General features: G+C 40.0%; 1 protein-coding gene and 1 long non-coding RNA gene across 2 annotated transcripts in view; one reads left to right on the top strand and one right to left on the bottom strand.

Moving 5' to 3' along the window:
- LOC113993393 overlaps positions 1-14,566 on the top strand; it is a 38,324-nt gene extending 23,758 nt beyond the window's left edge. The window contains exon 3 of the long non-coding RNA XR_003542617.2: positions 14,325-14,566. This is a non-coding gene — a long non-coding RNA (uncharacterized LOC113993393). The remainder of the gene's footprint in view (positions 1-14,324) is intronic.
- On the bottom strand, positions 2,259-16,826 carry CPO (carboxypeptidase O). The gene is made up of 11 exons (XM_027731459.2): positions 16,673-16,826; positions 13,409-13,484; positions 12,869-12,993; positions 10,282-10,396; positions 9,139-9,240; positions 8,253-8,357; positions 7,535-7,645; positions 5,656-5,746; positions 4,883-5,085; positions 3,846-3,930; positions 2,259-2,643 (listed from the first exon to the last, which is right to left on the bottom strand). The coding sequence occupies exons 1-11, from the start codon at positions 16,750-16,752 to the stop codon at positions 2,375-2,377; spliced, it is 1,362 nt and encodes a 453-aa protein (XP_027587260.1). The 5' UTR covers positions 16,753-16,826; the 3' UTR covers positions 2,259-2,374.
- Positions 16,827-17,385: the final 559 nt, after the last annotated feature.

Below are 17,385 nucleotides of genomic sequence, written 5' to 3'. Positions count from 1 at the left end.
TTTTTTCTGTAAAAGGCTTCCTCTCCACTTCTATGACTCCTGAATACTGGGAACACTGGAGGCAAATTCCCCCCTCATTCTCTTGCTTCTGTGCCATGGACAGGGGTATCTTCCCATGCCTGATGGATGTTATTACAATAAGAAGAGCTAGTGAGAGACTGAGCCATTCCACAGAAGCCTGCAATTAACTTAAGGGCACACCTGGTCATATCTTGTAGCGGTAAATATTTTTATCAAAAGATACCCACAATCAGCAAAACCAGCTCCCTTCCTCTCTGGCTCTAGGCATAGAGGCTGTGCAGTACCTCTGAATCCAAAGAAGAAGTCCTGACTGGCAGTATTTTTGAACCAGTGTAGTCATGGGTTAGTTTTGGAAAGCACTTCATGGCAGCCCAAGCTTGGATTGGCTTTGGCAAGATGAGCGTGTGGGCATTGGTTCCCAGAGGGCTCTGCCATCTGCTGCTGGTGGCACCGGGGAGCTTCACTGCTGTTTGCCAGCAAATGGCTACAAAACACTTGTGGTCAAACCCCACTTGCGTCAAGATATCTCACAGTCATGGGCCAGATGGATTTGTCTTGTTTCTTACAGTTCCAAAGACAGAATACACAAATACAAATATAAAGACTTACAAGTCACATCCTAAACTAAACGTAAGTTTGGGGACTGATGCTCCTGTGGGGGGAGGTGCTAATTAGTGACACCTGCTCCAGAGCCCAGCAACAGACGGGTCTTATTGTAAATGAGTGGTTGGTCTGGAAAGACAATGCTCTGGGGAACCTGCAGGAGTTAGGCAGATTTAGCTGCACCAATTGGAAATAATCTGTGGACAATGAACACATGAGCTAAGACTTGTCAACTAATAGTACAGAGAAAAAATAGGATGTGCTTTGGAAAAATGACTGCAAGGTTGTATCTTTTTTTTTTTTTTTTTTTTTTAGCAATACCATGGTGAAGTGATACACATCCTTCTCTTGGCAGCATTGGAAGAGAATTGGGCACAAGAATTTTCCAGAGTCTGCCACAGACCCTCTATGAGATCTTAGTTAAGTTACTGAGTCTTGCTGTACTTTATGACTTGAGGACTGTAATGTTTCAGTTCTATCAGTGTCTGTTATCTGTGAGTTTTCTGGCAGAAGCTCATGGTCTACATTTTCCATCACTAGCCTTCATGCAGTCGGGGGTGGGGAGGGAAGCATTCTTTCCACAAAGTTGGAAATATTTTGTTAAAAAATCTCTGGTTAGAACACTTTCTACTTTCAAGCACAATCTTGACATTTGCTAAGAAAACCAGACATTTCATACTTTTTTTTCCCCCTGGATTCTTCATTTTCTATCAGGACAAAAAAGTAATCTATTATCTGTAATAGCTAAGCCTGGTGGACATATTTCTGGGATGTGGGACTCCTGGATTCAAAAGCAGAGTAAAGGTTAAAATAGGCCTTCTCTATTTCGGTGAATGCCCTGCACCCTCTGGTGTTAGCTGTAACAACACAGAAGCTCTTTCCTTGGCATTCCCTTTGGAGAGGCTCAGATGGAGAGTCCTTGCCTGATGGGCTGAAACGTTTCCTTTCCTCTGGCACTCCATTGAGCTTTCAGCTTCATATGAGGAACCCAGGCAGAGCCCTGCAGATGGCAGGCTCTCTCAAGTGATGGAGAGCCACAAAAGTGGGCCCCAGTCCTTCTGCAGAGTCAGCCCCAAAAATGGTTTACAAGAAAGAAACCCTTCTGTAAATAGACTTTCTTTATGTACAGTCTGTAATGAAAACCCTTAGGAGTCTCACTTAAGGAGGATAATTGACACCACCAGTCACAGTTTTGGAAGTTGATGCAAACAAACCACTCTCTGATCTGCTCTATAGAAATAGAACCCTATTCTTATCTTTCTTTTCCCTTTCCCTTTTGAATTTTTGAAGGATTTGGGCAGCTTCTATTAAATTCTCACAGGCATCCTGCTAAGGTCAGCAAGACCCAGAAGATAGTGGGTTCAGGCAGTGGGAAAATTGGGACAGAGCAGGACTATGGCTGACAGAAGGGCTACATAGGTCCAGGTAAGCCCCTGAAAACATCCCTCAGAACCAGGGAGTAAAATGCTCTGTCCCCATGGGTACTTACCATGAATGTCTGATTTAAAGTCCCTTAAAGAATAAGCAGAGCCAGCAAGTGGAGATTTGGAAATTGCCACAGCTCTTCATCCTTTCCTCCTTCCTTAAAACATAGCTATCAAAACCACAAGTGGATGCTTTTATTATGTGGGACGAGCCTTTATTGAAATACTTGACATGTAGTTCCTCCACTCATGTAATTTTGTATTTTCAAAGGGACACTGTACTTTGGGGTATATGTGAGTGTCTTGCTGGGCTCTCTAAGCCATTTTTAATAAACAGTCCATGTAAGTACAATACTCAGGCAAAGGCTCAGGGCCAGGCTGCTGCAGGTCAGAACCACAGCCCCACCTGGCAAGTACTCCTGATATACATAGTCCATGATAGTTGTCACAGCCAACATAGTCTCCTCACATGTGGGCTGGATCTGGTCAGCGGGGAGAAGAAATCCATAAGTACCGTTGTCTCGCAGTTCAAATGTGTAGGAGAGAGGAATGCCAATCATGTGGGCCCAGTCCCGTGAGGAGCCTGAGTTATTGTCTGTGAATTTAAAAAAAAAAAAAGAGGGGAGATATTTGTATTAAGCACGGTTCTTTAAAAAATACTTCTTGCTACAGTTAATGTAAGTTTATATCAGGACTCCTGGACTAAGCAGTAAGCATATATCACTGTGGCATGGAAAACAGAGTTTCTAGGTGCTGCAATTCTTAATTATACTAAAAATCTTCCATGGAGTTTCCTAAGTCACAGTTCTTCATAAGATGGTATTGTTCAGTAACAGGAGATGAGTTTCAGGGACTCTGTGTTTTTAGCATTTTGCTGTGTATGGGGTACAAGGTGGATTGGCCATTTGTCTGTTCTGGTACTTCATTTCTTACATTGATACTGATTGGATTTTCTATTTATAGTTGTTTTTAAGGATGATATTGGTCAAATCTGAAAAATTTCTGGCTGCTTCCTGTATCACTGTTCATCTTACTCACGGATCTTTTTTCTTACCTATTCAGTATAAGTAAAAACCCTGACAAAATACAGCCCTAGGCAGGGGCAAGTTACTTTACATTGCATTGCTCATGCAGTAGGTGACTCAGAGACTGGCACTCCAAGACTGGGAGGGACAGACACCGGAATATGCAAACCATATGGATTCTGGAGCCAACTACTTACTGTTCTTGCTTGCTGGGAAAATATTGAATTTACCAGGCAGCCTCTAGGGTTCTCTAGTCCTCTTTGTAAAGGCTGTCAACTAGTATCAGCTGTGATGTTGTGTTTGTGATGTGGCTATCCAGTCTATTAGGAACAAGGCTGAAACTGATATATTTCACACAGAATTGCAAGCAGCTGCCATGTGATAATGTCTGGTGGAGTAACTACAGCCCTGACTGGGCTTTTAATTTTTGCTTGATTTCAGTGAAGACAAATAGGAGTTTTGCTGCTGACTTCAGCAGGGTCAGGATGATCTATAACCAATCTCCTTCTGTCCCCTGTGATGTATCTGTAAGGAATCCATGCAGGAACTTGCTTCTCTGATCAATGCTTCCTTCCTTCCTGCAGATAGCTTTATAACTTAGAGAGTTACCTTGTATTGAAATGACTGCTGCTTAGATGTTCCACCAAACCAGCCCTTTAAGTATTACTCAAGAGGAAACTCAGCAAAACAGTACTTGCTGATGCCTGTGACACAAGAATGACTCTGTTCTTTGAAAAATAGAGCAATCAAAGGGAAAGGTAAAGAAACTTACATAAAATTAAAGAGGGTGGTCCTACTTTATAGCTGGTGCCATACTTTCCTGTCAGTGCAGCAGCTGCTTTCTTTCCAACTTGCATCTGAAAATTCAAAACAGGGACAGCATTGTCATTGGTGGCAGTATCTTTGGCAATTATTTTGAGTGGACCAAAATTTTTGTCTCTTTCAGCTTTACATTTACATATGATCAGCTTTAAGTTTTAATATTATTATTTCAGGTCTTTAAAGGAACCCGTTCTAAACATCTGGACAAATTCTCCTTGATTTTTGTAATGCAAATTATGTTAAAATTTTTTAAATTACTCTGCTGCAAGATAGGGATTCTATTTGCTTTGTTGTGAGGCTAGAGGGCTGTACTTTGGAGAATTAAGAGTCCATGCTGTATAGCACACTGGCACTGACTACAGCAGTGACTGACCTCTTACTCTTGTTTTATTGCCATAGGCTCTGTATCCCACCATCTTTAGAAACTGAGCCATAGACAAACTAAATGACTTCTCTAATGACTCATATGAAGTCCAAAGCCAAATCCCTCATGGTCTTGACTAGAGCTTCAGCTACTGGAATCTTCACAAATACACATGTGAATGAACTCAAATCAGAACACTCAGAAACCGAGGGGAGAAGTAACCAAGAAGTAGGTGCTTACTTTACTTCCATTCTCCTGAGAGCACATTTGGAATACCCTTCCTGAACACAATCATGACAGCCATATGTGTATAATGTGCTGGCATCCTAAAGTGCAAACTCATTCTTTTATGCAGCAAAAACTGTTGCTCTTCTCCATTTACCTTGCATTGCATTAGCCCTATCTGTAATAATTCTATTTTCCTGATTTAAGTTGAAAAATTGGAATTTCTGAGGCAAATAAACCTTACTGATACTGCACAGAGCATCAGTAACTCTGGGAGCCAAGGCCCTGTATAAGCCCCATTCTTCTGAAGGAAAGGCAAGAGGGCAAGTAGGGTTTTGCCACATGCTACTGCCTCTACTTGTTCTCTCTTAGTGTAGAAGATGAATGTTTTGCCCTACCAGTTCTTCATTGTTACTTGGAGGTTTAGTTGTGGACCCATATGGACTGAGGATGAGCTGTCCATAGGAGTGGATCGTTAAAAAGCACGCAATGTCACTCTTCTTCCTTCTGATAAACTCAGCCACAGCTCTTGTCTCAGGTTCCGATTCTGGTTCAGAGCCACAGAAGACATTACTGCTGCAGTCAAAAGAAACACCAATACCTGGAGAGGAATACAAAAAGTGAATCAAAGGAGAGACATAAAACACCAGTTCAGAGGGAACTGGGAAATTTACCTTGGGGTGTTAAAGCATGTGTTTATGTGGGCAGGGAGACTAGACAGCTCAGTGGGACTTTAGCATTATACTCTGTTGGTACCAACTAAAATTTCCTACAAGACTGAAATATTTAATGCACATTTACAGGATGGCTGCAACGAAAACACTGTGACACCCACCACAGTGTACCACTTGCCAGGGAAGCTTTGGGGCCTCCTTGAAATTCATGACAAACATAAATAGTGGCTGTTAAGTGACTAACTCCTAACATTGCTATCTAGAGCTGATGCTTGCTCTTGCAGTGAATTAGAGGTATAGCTATTTAAGCAGCAATTTTCTACTTACAAAAGTAAATGGCAGTTGAAAGTCAATGAGTTAACACTGTTACAAAACAGAAATTTTTTTACCTATGTCTTGATAACAACTTTCTTATAGGACTTCATTTTTTTTTTCCAAAACTAGTTATTACCCTTGCTTTACATTTGTGTTCATGATCTGAAATACTTCGAACTTACTGCCCCAGGATGAATTGAAGTTTCGGTTCAGATCTGTCCCATAGCAGGTGCCATTCATATATGGAGAACGGTTTTTCCTCCACAAACGATCCTAAAGAAAAGTAACTTCTGTTACATCATAACAACTTAATGATCCACATGGCCCAGTAATAATGGGGTGTAAAGACTCCTTTATTTTAGACCTCTGCATTCTAAGTAACTCTTGCACTGTAAAAGTACAACTCTGTGTGCAAAGGTGATAAGGCTTAGTGATACTACAGCCAGGCTGTCATCTGCCCCAAGCCTGCATGCACCCTGAAATGAGCTTCCTGAGCTTTTTTTTTTTTTTAATTATTCTTTCTGTAATACTCAACTGCTTCCATGCCGTGTTGCAGTCCTAAGCAAGACTTGACATTGTGAGGGATAAGAGACAATAGCTGAACTTCTGTTTGTTTCAGATTCATGAAGATTAATTCTTTTTTGTCAGCTAACCTTGCTGCTGCTCCTTGCTTCCCTACTATACTCACTGCTATACTTGGTTCTGTGCAGACCTCACTGCGCTGCCTTTGTGAGCTTCCCAACTGAATTACCTGTGCATCCAAGTGCAGTGTGTGGTATGCCCCAAACCTACTGGAGACCTTGGGAGACAGCAGGATCCACATGGTGGTAGGCTGAGGATCCACATTGGGCCATGCTGAGGTCCTGCATTAAAAGGTGCTTCAACTGGGCTCAAGAGCTTGGAAGCATGATGTGAGTGGCTGAAGACCAACATTTTGCATTATCCTCTATATCAGAAAAGGACACAGGGCACACCTATTTTAAAGCCAAATAGCTCAATATTTGACCAATTTTCCTCCTGTCCCATGCAAAGGTGCTAAGACCCATCTGCTAGTTGAGATCTTTTGCGAAGAATGAATGACTCTTCCAGGCATGTTTAACTTCATCAACCAGGCCTTGAGCTGTTATCAAGGAAGTTAAATCCATGTATTAATATAAGCCAGCAGTGCCCTGGCAGCCAGGAGGGCCAACCATGTTCTGGGGTGCATCAGGCAAAGCATCACCAGCTGGTCAAGGGAGTGGATTATCCCACTCTGCTCTGCAGTGGGACGGCCTCACCTGGAATATTGTGGCAGTTTTGGGCACCACAATATAGGAAAGATATTAAGTTGTTAGAGAGTGTCCAAAGGGGGGCAGTGAAGATGGGGAAGGGCCTTGAGGGGAAGCCATATGAGGAGCAGCTGAGGTCACTGGGTCTGTTCAGCCCGGAGAAGAGGAGATTGAGGGGAGACCTCATTGCAGTTACAACTTCCTTGTGAGGGAAAGAGGAGGGGCAGGCACTGATCTCTTCTCTGTGATGACCAGCGACAGGACCCAAGGGAATGGCCTGAAATTGTGTCAGGGAAGGTTTAGGTTGTATATTAGAAAAAGGTTCTTCCCCCAGAGGGTAGTTGGACACTGGAACAGGCTCCCCAGGAAGTGGTCACAGCACCAAACCTGGCAGAGTTCCAGAAATGTTTGGATGATACTGTCAGGCACATGGTGTGACTGTTGGGGATGGCCCTGTGCAGGTCCAGGACCTGGATTCAATGATCCTTGTGACTCCCTTCCATCTCGACACATTCTGTGATTCTGTGATACCCAGAAATTCAAAAGCAATTGATCCTGTGGTTTTGTCTTCCCAATGCTCATGACATTTGCTAGGAATTTTTAGCTCTGCAATCTCAAGTGGCTGTTGATTTGCCAGAAGAAACAAAACCTCTCTGCCATGAAAGGATTTGTGTGGGTAATGTCACTGTTTTCTGTTTAAATATAATTGCTATTACTTAAAGTATTGAAGCATCTAGAAGTAACAAAACATGTTGTGCACTATCATTCTAGTTCCTGGATTTTCACTACTTACTGTTTTCCAGGAATAGATGTAGCCGTCAATATTGAGGACTGGCAAGACATAGAGATCCAAATGCTGCAGAAATCTTCTAATCTTTGGGTCAGATTTGTAATTTTGAAGAATCTGAAAAGAAAAAGTACAGAGCACTGAGCGGTGGTGATCACTGGAAAGAGCTAGTTTAGAACTATTATTAGGGAATCACTCACTCCTGGATATCATTATGGTATCCAACATCTACTTGATCTCCTGATATGTTGAGATAAACACCTTTTGTCACTAACAAAGTAACAGGATATCCAGTGAGAGTGTACTTCATATAGGTACAATCTTGTGGGTATGAAAACTGCATAATAGCGTACCTGTGTGCCAGATACTTTCTGTACACATGGAACACTGCTAGACCATAGCTTAGGGTTTATTTCAGGAGGGCTATCACTTTGTGGTACAGAAAGGCTTGATCCAAAAGCCACTGTGGGAAAAAAAGAGGGAAGGATTTTTGGAAGGATTTGGAAACAGTGCAGGTGGAGGAATTGATGCGCTAATTAATTTTGCCCCATATCTCAAACTGTGATTTGGACTTAGGTCTCCACAGATATCTGTACTATGTACTAATTTTGAAAATGATATTTGAACAGAAAAACATAATTCTTGGTACCATGATAGAGAAGAGAACTGAAGTATCCAAAGTTATATTTTTTTTAATTATCTAAATGGAAAAGTGAGAACTCACTTCTTTCACAAACCACTGACAGAAGGCTGGAGAGATCCATTCTCTGGCATGAATCCCACAGTCCATCCAAATTATCTTTTTGGGTTTATTTGATGGTTGACTGATCTGAGAGATTGTAAAAATAATAATTTAAAAACTGTTACATTACAATAAAATAGCCTAATGTAATAGAGAAAGTAAAGGATGTGCCTTGAAATGCCATTGAGCCATCTGAGATTATTATTATTACAGACATCATTATGACAAGCTTTCCTTCCTAATAACCCCATCTCTGTAGTATCTCAAGGCATGAGCTTTAAAGTGTCTGTTGAGCAGAAGCGTCAATAGAACAGTTAATGGAATAGTTTCTCCTTTTTTCCCCTTTTTCGTTTGTATTAGTCATTCACAGGAGTGGTTGTTCTTAGTTGGAGATCCTTTTTTTTATTATATTTTTTTTAGAAGGGAAAGCAAAAAAAGGCAGGGAATCTAATTTTACGCAGTGATAAGGACAGATTAGACAATAGCTAACCCAAATATTAAGACTATGGTTTTTGCTAGTGGGCCCAATAAAAAATGTCAATGAATACTCCTAGCAGAAAAGCTATATACTGTAAAAAGTAACAAAAATAACAAACCAAAAGTCTTTATCCTCACACAGCTGTTGCCAAGCTAGTTTCAGCTTGATTTTTATTTCTAAACAAGATTTTAGTTATATTTGTTGTTTTCACTACAAAATAGCAATAGCAAGCTTATGGTGATAGGGTATATCGAAGTTGGCAAATCTTATTGTACTGTGAAGGAGTAAAACCATCTAGTGCTATCTTGGGAAATATCCAAATCCTGTCTTCTGTGTATTTTTTTTCTTGTTAAGGTTCCTTTTATAATTAAGAGAAAGTTCCTCCTTTACCTGTAGATAATACATTGGTCGATTCTCAAATGTCATCCCCAGGAAGTTCTGAGTGACCAGCTCACTGTAGTTCTCCTGGATCTGAGTCATCCATTCATAAATCTGAAATAGTCACAGAGAATTCTTTGTCCAAAGTGGGAGTTTCCTTCTCTTTCCCACCTCCATTTCCAGATTAAAACATTTGCTTTTGTTTAGACAGGCAACGTTTTCCTCAGAGCTTATTTCAATCCATGATGTCACTCATACTCATGGAAGGTCTTTCACATGCGTGGTCATATCTCACGGGGTGTTAAAAGATAACCTCACTGCAATACAACATGGATACTCCACTCTGGATGTCATTTGACATGCCCATCCTATTGGATATCTTCCTGTTGAGTTCACCAAATGTGAAGCCACACCATCAAATCTTCAAAACAGTATTACAGTCTCTTCCCTATCAGTACTGATTTTCCACATCTAAGTTCAGCAGCACGCACCCCAAACAGGTAGCTCAAACAAAATATACCAGAGGGTTGACTCTGTTCTCTCACTTTTATTATGCAGCTAGGAGGAAGAATACCACCATGCTCTGCTTTTGTCCAGGTTTACCGACTTGCCAGTGAAACATAATACCAAAAAATCTTCACCACATGCTCTTATGACATTATTCTCTCCCAAATTATCAAAAACCTGCCTTTAAATTATTTCTTTCTACAGGTCTCCCATTGTTCACATCTTCTTCCTCTCTGGGATTCCAGACACCACAATAGTTGTTGCACTTCACATTTGTCTCAGCATCAAGCAAACAGGGATTTAAATGAATAAAGGCTAGAGATAATGATAAAGCATAACAGGGTAGAAAGGCAGCAAACCAATCAACTGAACCCCAGAATAGCATCTGCAAAACAGTGTGGCTGCTTCATGCAGAGCATTTGGGTTTTGGTCAGTGGGGAACTGAGGATTTAATCACAATCAATGGCAAATAATGTTCAATTCAACCACACCAAGATGCTAGTCAAAGAGTAAGGACTGATTCTGCAAAGAAGAAAGCCAGAAAGAGGTCCACTGACTTCAGCTGAGCTTTCTGCAAGCACAGAGTTGTCTGCTGTAGCATTTACAAAACTTAACAAAGAACACAAGCAGACTTGGGTTCTTCTTTACCTCTTCCATTGGATGATACTGGGTGTAGACGTAACCTTCTCGGACCTGTTTATGGCTGCTCCTCTCCCTTGGCATGCTCAGATCCGCAAGTTCCTGTACATCAGGTATTAGGACCCTGAGGGGAGGGGAAGGGGAAGATAGAAAACAATCCCTAACAGTTACTGCAGAACTATCATGGTGGCTACACTGTACATTACATCAGCAAACGAAAGGATTTAGCCTGTTCTGTTGTGGATTGCCTGGCAAAATCATCACCATCAGCATTATGGTAACTTTCACGTAAGATAAAGTTCAAAATATTGAGATTTTTCACAGGGTTTTAACAATAATGTAATAATTTTTACAAGATTTTTTAAAAATTTGCTGATTTTCTCCCCCCAAAAGTAAAAAGTTCAATAGTTTTCTTCACCACTTCTATTTCTGAGCAAAACTCTGAAAATACCACCTTTTGGGAAAAAGAAGGGAAAGATAAATTTAAGATTAGTGTTTCGTTGCATTTTATTAAGACATTTTCAATTTGCAAAGACTTCAAGATGTGTTCATTGCAATTGGCAAAAATCAGAACAAAACCCTTATTTCCTTCAAGTAGCTCTTTTTGCTTTTTAACTACAAAATTTGCTCAGTAATTAGTATAACACAGGTGTGATTCCATGATCAAGGGAGTCAATAAAATCGTTTCCTTGGCTTCAGAGGACTTTGGATCACAGGCTGTTCTTTCTCACTGCAATCAGCCCCTTGCTGTAAATCTGTGCTCATTGTAAATACTTGTGATAAGACAATTGCAAGGGTAGCTCAAACACTGTTGATCTCAAATGCTGCAAGTGCTAATGGGCTTTTCTGCTGACAGTAGCTGTGATCGGCATTTCTGTAAACTGCACGTAAGAAATTTTTAAGAGTAGTTACAGCTGACTTTCACTCTGAGCTTTGATGTTTATTCACATCTAAACTTCAAACTAAAATTCAGGGAGGGCAAATTCCCGTGAACTGAACCCACACACACAAAATACCTTATCAGTGCTCTGGAGAATTGAAATCCCAGAGTCTGACACAGTCAGAATATTGATGTCCTGATTATAATTTGCCATTTATGTCTCTATCATTATATACCTGACTGTCATGTTACCTTCTTTGCATGTCAGCTGCCTTCTAAAAGGCATGTCAGCTGCTTTGAATGTATTATAGGAACTTTAACATTGTCATACTCATCTCAACCCCTTTGCAATTTCAGCTTGACTATTAATCTCATCTCTTTCTCTAGAGCCCTGTGTAAGGTGGATAAAGTTCTGGCCCCAATCCAAGGGAAAAAAAAGTTAAGCTGCTAACCAGTTTACTCTTTAATTTTTGACTAGAATCAGTTGAAAACATTAGAAAATGAAGAGTCTTGACACAAAATAACATGTTAAATATCTTCTGGAATATTGTCCTGAATACCTAAACCTGATGCTAGATCATTTGCACTGGCTCCAACCTCATATATCTTCATCTCTGGTCGTCAGGACATCACACTTACTAAAAGAACTCATCAGGCAAGATGCAAGATGTCAAGATCAGCTTTAACTCAAAACAGCTTTGAAGTGACACCAATCCTCAAACTTATCTTTGATTGGTAAATGCCAGTGTATGTCTATAGGCCATTTGTCATCAGCCCTGAATGACTTCAGGATTGTTTATATTAAATATAGCTAAATTAAATTAGCTACTGGTTACCTGAAAGAGTCAGTTCTAAATGGGAACAGGACTGTGTGAGGAATAGATCTTAATTAATCCCATTTGGCTTTATAAACACTCTTTGTATCTGGATTAGATCTTCTGGTTGGAAGTAGAAGCAGGGCAACACATGGCTGGGTAGGTGTGATAAAGCATCACGGGCCATTTGCAGGTCATGGCTCCCAGTTGTGTGCACAGTGGGCATCTGCCACTGGGATCTTTGTCCCAAAATGGGATGTCTCTGTTTGGCTGGATGGTGCCAGGAAATTCTTACCAGCCTAGTGGTGGAGACAGGGGTAGGAAACTGCAGCCTTGAAGAAACTGGATGACTATTCACTTTGAAAGGGCTCTTCTCCAAACCAGAGGAGCAACAAAAGAGAGGGAGGGGAAAAAGAGAGCTAGAAACTTCTCTGCAGTGACACTGATTAAATCTTTGGGGTCTCCAAAATAGGAGAGCATTCAAATATCTATGTTTTCAAGAGCAAAGCATGCTCCTATAAATAGTGGTTGTACCAAGTTTGATTTCCTGACTTTAGACTAAAAAACTGAGTCATACATCTAAGTGCCATCTCTGCCACTGAGAAGGCAACAGCAGGAAACAAGACAAATTGGGCCATCTCAGGTCCCAGCTCCAAATTCACAGTCCAGATTAGTTGGAAGGTGAATAAATAGGGCATAGGGAAATGTGCTTTTAAAACTCGAAGGTTTATATAGCATTGGTGCATTTGGCTGGTCAAGGTAAGTTGCAGGTATTTGGAACAAAGTTTGGGTTCTATTGCCAGTACTTGCTGACTGTTTATTGGAAAAGGCTGGGTCTTTTTTTGATGGCAAGGAAGATTGTTAGAGCCCACCTTTCCCATCAGGATATTAGAGGCTGTACCTGTAAGAGATCATATGCTGATCTAAGCTGTCTTTCACCTCCTGCACCAGAGGGGCTGGGACCCTTATGTGCAGGTCTTCTCCAGCTGTGATGTCTTCAGGCATCAAGGGCTTCCACAAATCCAGCTGTGCAGAGAGAAGAAAGAAATGCAGAAGTGAAGCTCTGTTTTCAGAGTAAGAAAATGTATTTAAGATAGAGTAGCTGCATATCAATAAATGAAAGAGGTTTTCCTTCTCCCCGTAACTCTCCCGTCATCCGTTCATAGAGCACGCAGCACAGGCTTAGTGTTTCTGTTGACTCAGGCACCACTGATAGAGAGCAGCACCTTCACAGAGCCATACAAGGAAACTAACTTCTTCACATAAATTCCTTCGTGTAGTAGAAGACCAATTTTATCCTACACTAAGACCAAAACAAAGTTACGTAAAGCTTTTTCAAGTTTACTGTAACCTTCACTCATGTCCAAAGCTACATGCACACCTGTTTTACAGCCCAAGACCCTACTCTGCTTTTCAGGCACATGTGGTTATTCTTACTCACCAGTAAAGTACTGTGAAGAAGCTGAAGATGCTGGACTTGCTGAAATGTTTCTGGCACAATATGCAAAACCTGATCCCTGGAAATTCAACAAAGAAACAAGATCAATTTTAATGTCTGTTGAAGCATCCATGTTTTCATAAGTCAAAAGGAGATATTTTGTTACTCAGAGGGAATATAGAGCATGTAACTGAGTGTTGTTTCAACAAAAATGTGTCTGAGTGATGAATTCCTGGAGTGTTTTAGCTGCAAATAGGACTAAGTGATGTGAGTTTTCTGTTGCTAGAGCATTAGCCACTCTGCTTCCTTGCTGGTGGCAATCCTTTATTCACCGTACCAGTTTCACTGAAGCCAGCTGCTCACATGAGCCCTGGTGTGTGTTTCTGCCTTTGCAGGACCAGGGCCAAAATGAGAGCATTGGTAATATATGATAATTTATTTGATTAGATGTCACTTCTCTATTTCCTCTCATTGGGATTTGTTCAGTTATGCCAGATTGACTTGATGCTTGGCTGATCTCTTTCAGCATGCAAAAACAAAAGATAGGCAAGACAAATGAACATTGCTTAGAACCTGACATGTCCACAAACTGCTTGTCATGAAAATAGCCAATTTATTCCACAAATAGTGAATACTGTAGTCTCCAGAACTGCATATTCTTACTCAATTCACAGGAAATAAAAATTTCTGGTACAGGATCCATAATTTTATATTTCTAGAAAAGACACACAGATCCAGTGTCTTAGTATCTATTTTCATGAAGCCCCATGACCCTTTCATTTACTACAGGCTTAATCTGACAAAAATATTGGAAGTTTATGAGGAACAAATCAAAATGGTTGGAAATGCAGAAAATAATAAATCTGTATGCTGTATTTAAAAAGTCCTTGTAATTATTTTTCTATTCTTTTTTTCTCAGTGTTTGTTCAGATTGGCTTTCCTGGTTGATAGCAAGTGTGACATTTCTAATGAAAGGGTTTCAGAGTGAGGAGTGGATGTTGATTACTACATTGCATTACTCAAAGGTGAGATAGCACTTATTCACTACTGTTGTGATAGAATGGGGAATCCTAGAAATTTTCCTATTTGTTAGCAACCAACAACTACTGCTTCACAGTCTCATGTAATGGCTTTAATGGACCTTGGGGCCTTTACAGGACAAGTACCAAAAAAAAGAACATTATAAAGACTTTGTAAGAGAAGTTCATGTTGCAAAAGCCTTGCATGGCTTTTTATTAAAGCCATGGTCATTACAGTCTTCAATATGCTCTCATCACCTGAACTGCAACTGCCATCATTTGTGCTTCCATACAGAAATGTACAGTTATCAGCTTAATAGATATGCAAATAGAATTCACTATTCATTCACTTCATCCCCAGAGAAATAGGGGGATTTTTGATTTTTTACATTTTTCCTGAAAATATAACCTTTGTTCATAGAGAACTTGGTAGTTAAAATGGGCCATTTACTACTGGTTTGGGAGATGCTGTTAATCCCTTGTTTGTGGGGCAAAATGATTACATGTCCATTGCTAGTGATTGGTACAACAGCCATGATATCTTTGTAATAAACCTTGTAGATGTAGGATAAACATCTTTGCTAGCAGAATAAACATCTCAGCTGCAGTTCAGAGTTTATTCTCTCTAAATGCCTGGGCTTGCTTTGCTCTTTGTCTATCAGGAAGGGAAACAATATCCTGTAATATCTTTCTATCCTCATTGACATTATGTCTTAATTACACCAAATCAGAGAAATTCCAGACAGTCAGATTGCTGCCAGATGGCCAGCTCTTATTTACTGATAAACCTTTCACAATAGCCAGTGTGGAGACAAATCATTTTTAATAGTAAACTAAGATTAGAAAGCACACATTCGTTTATGATTATGGACTAAGTTTCTCAGTGGAGAAGTGCAAAGTCAGCCCATGTGACCACATGGGAACTACAGTTTTTAAAATGCTATTTAAGCTTTCTTACCAAATTAAAGGGCTGTTCTCAGGACTACCTGTGTTTCCTTGGATTCTCATAGATTAGATATTTCATTTAAGGTGTTGAACAGAGCAAATAACAATGAAAATGGGCTTTACTAATAATTTCATCTTTATGCAAGTGCTGCCCATCCAAAGTCACAATGACCACACGATAGTTATTTTTAAATTCCATGCAAGTACTCAACAGGTTCAGTCCTGGACAGTAATTAGGAACAAAAATGAACACTGCATTACCAAGGATCTGCTGAATTCTATTCACTGAAATCAACAGGCTCTGACTGCATCCCTAATACAAATCTAAAGCTAAATATTATCCAGGGGAAATAACACATTTTAAATAGTGACTCTTTATGTTCTGCTAGAAGATTTTCCAGGAGAGCTGTTGAATGGTTATACGTTGAACTAACTTACTTGCCAGAGGTATTGCTTGGTTTTCTGTCCTTTTTATGACTATATTCTGGGGATATAATTAGTCTAGAACCATTCAGCACTGGACTACTTTCTCTGTTTACTTTAGAAAATTCTCTGTGTAAACTTATACATGGATGGTGGTCTCCACACCGTGCTCGTGTCCCTCCTGAAAATCCCAGCTGCCGCAATGGCAGTGACCTATCATTCCTTGGAAGCTGAAGATGAATGAAACAAAAATAGTTTAGGCAAACAGCATGATTTTACATCACTCATTTTCCGAAGAAGTGGAACTAAGAATGGAAAATACAGCAAAACTAGAGATTTCATACTTTTCAGAAACATTAATCAGTAATAAAAAATGTGATAATCTCATTCTTTGAGTGACGAAAGATTGTCTGGAACAACTTCCTTAGCATTTTTTGGCAATTGTTACAGGTTTCCAACAGGGCTTCACTATCTTTTTCAGGTAACCTAAGCTGTCTTTTATTAATAGATATAATTTTGCTCAGTCATCTCCCTTGCTTTATACTCAGAAAAGACATTTTAGTCCTAGAACATCTTATTTCTGAGTTCATTATGAAAGAGGCTAAGCCAAATGAATTTCAGCTAATGGAAGCAGAGCATCCCGAGGTGCATTTGAGGGCCATTCTGTGGCTCCTACTGCTGCAGCTGTATCTTCGTTGGCTTGGATTTGATTCACTCATTCTTCATTTCTCATCTTTATGTTTTGTTCGCAAATCTTACAAAGCTTACAGCTTAGTAACCCTGTCTCCAGGTTTTCAGTTCATAATTGTTATTATTCTTTCACAGTTCCTGGGAATTTCACTGCATGCACAATTCTTCACGATACCACATTCACACTCACCTGTCATACTGCAATTTCAAGCTGAGTTTTCCAGGAATTAGCATCCCCAGAGAAAAGACGATCCCAAGAGAAAGCCACATCTTTGTGCAAAGCACCGACAGTGCAGGACTAGAGAGGAGGAGGAGGATAGATCTGAACTGAACACTTGATTTGTACAATTATAATATATAACTAGACTTATCCAGGAAGAAATCTGCCCTTGTTGAATCATTAACTTCACTTGTAAATAGTTCTACTTTTTCTCAATTCTTAAAGCTCTCTTCCATACCATAACATAACACCACATAACATAATTAGCAACATTCTCACTGAATCACTTTTTCTAAGAAGTAAGATTTTTCTTTGTGTCAGCTTTCCATCTTTGAAAATGTTATGTGACAAAATTGGTAGTGCAAGGTCCATGTCAACTAGTGAAGATCAGTTTATAAAAATCATGAGGATGGGCAAGAACAAAAGAACAGTGGTAAAAAAAGCTCCATCCTTACTCTCTTTCTTCTTGTGTTTATGTCTTTATGGAACAATTCTTTGACCTTTTAACTGCAATTCTGTCACTTGCCTAACTAAAAAGAGGACATAAAAGAATAGCCAACACTCCTGTAAAAGGGAAAGATGGGAACATCAGAGTCTCATCTAAACCACTTTCATTTGGACCAGATCAGTCTCTGGCCAGAGACTAACAACTCTACACTGTCGTAAAGAGTGTCTCTGTGTTA

This window comes from Pipra filicauda, unplaced genomic scaffold (genome assembly GCF_003945595.2).
Source record: "Pipra filicauda isolate LSUMZ 115617 unplaced genomic scaffold, ASM394559v2 scaffold74_size2892960_pilon, whole genome shotgun sequence".
Classification (NCBI taxonomy): Eukaryota; Metazoa; Chordata; class Aves; order Passeriformes; family Pipridae; genus Pipra; species Pipra filicauda.
This window is presented reverse-complemented; position numbering and strand designations above follow the sequence as displayed.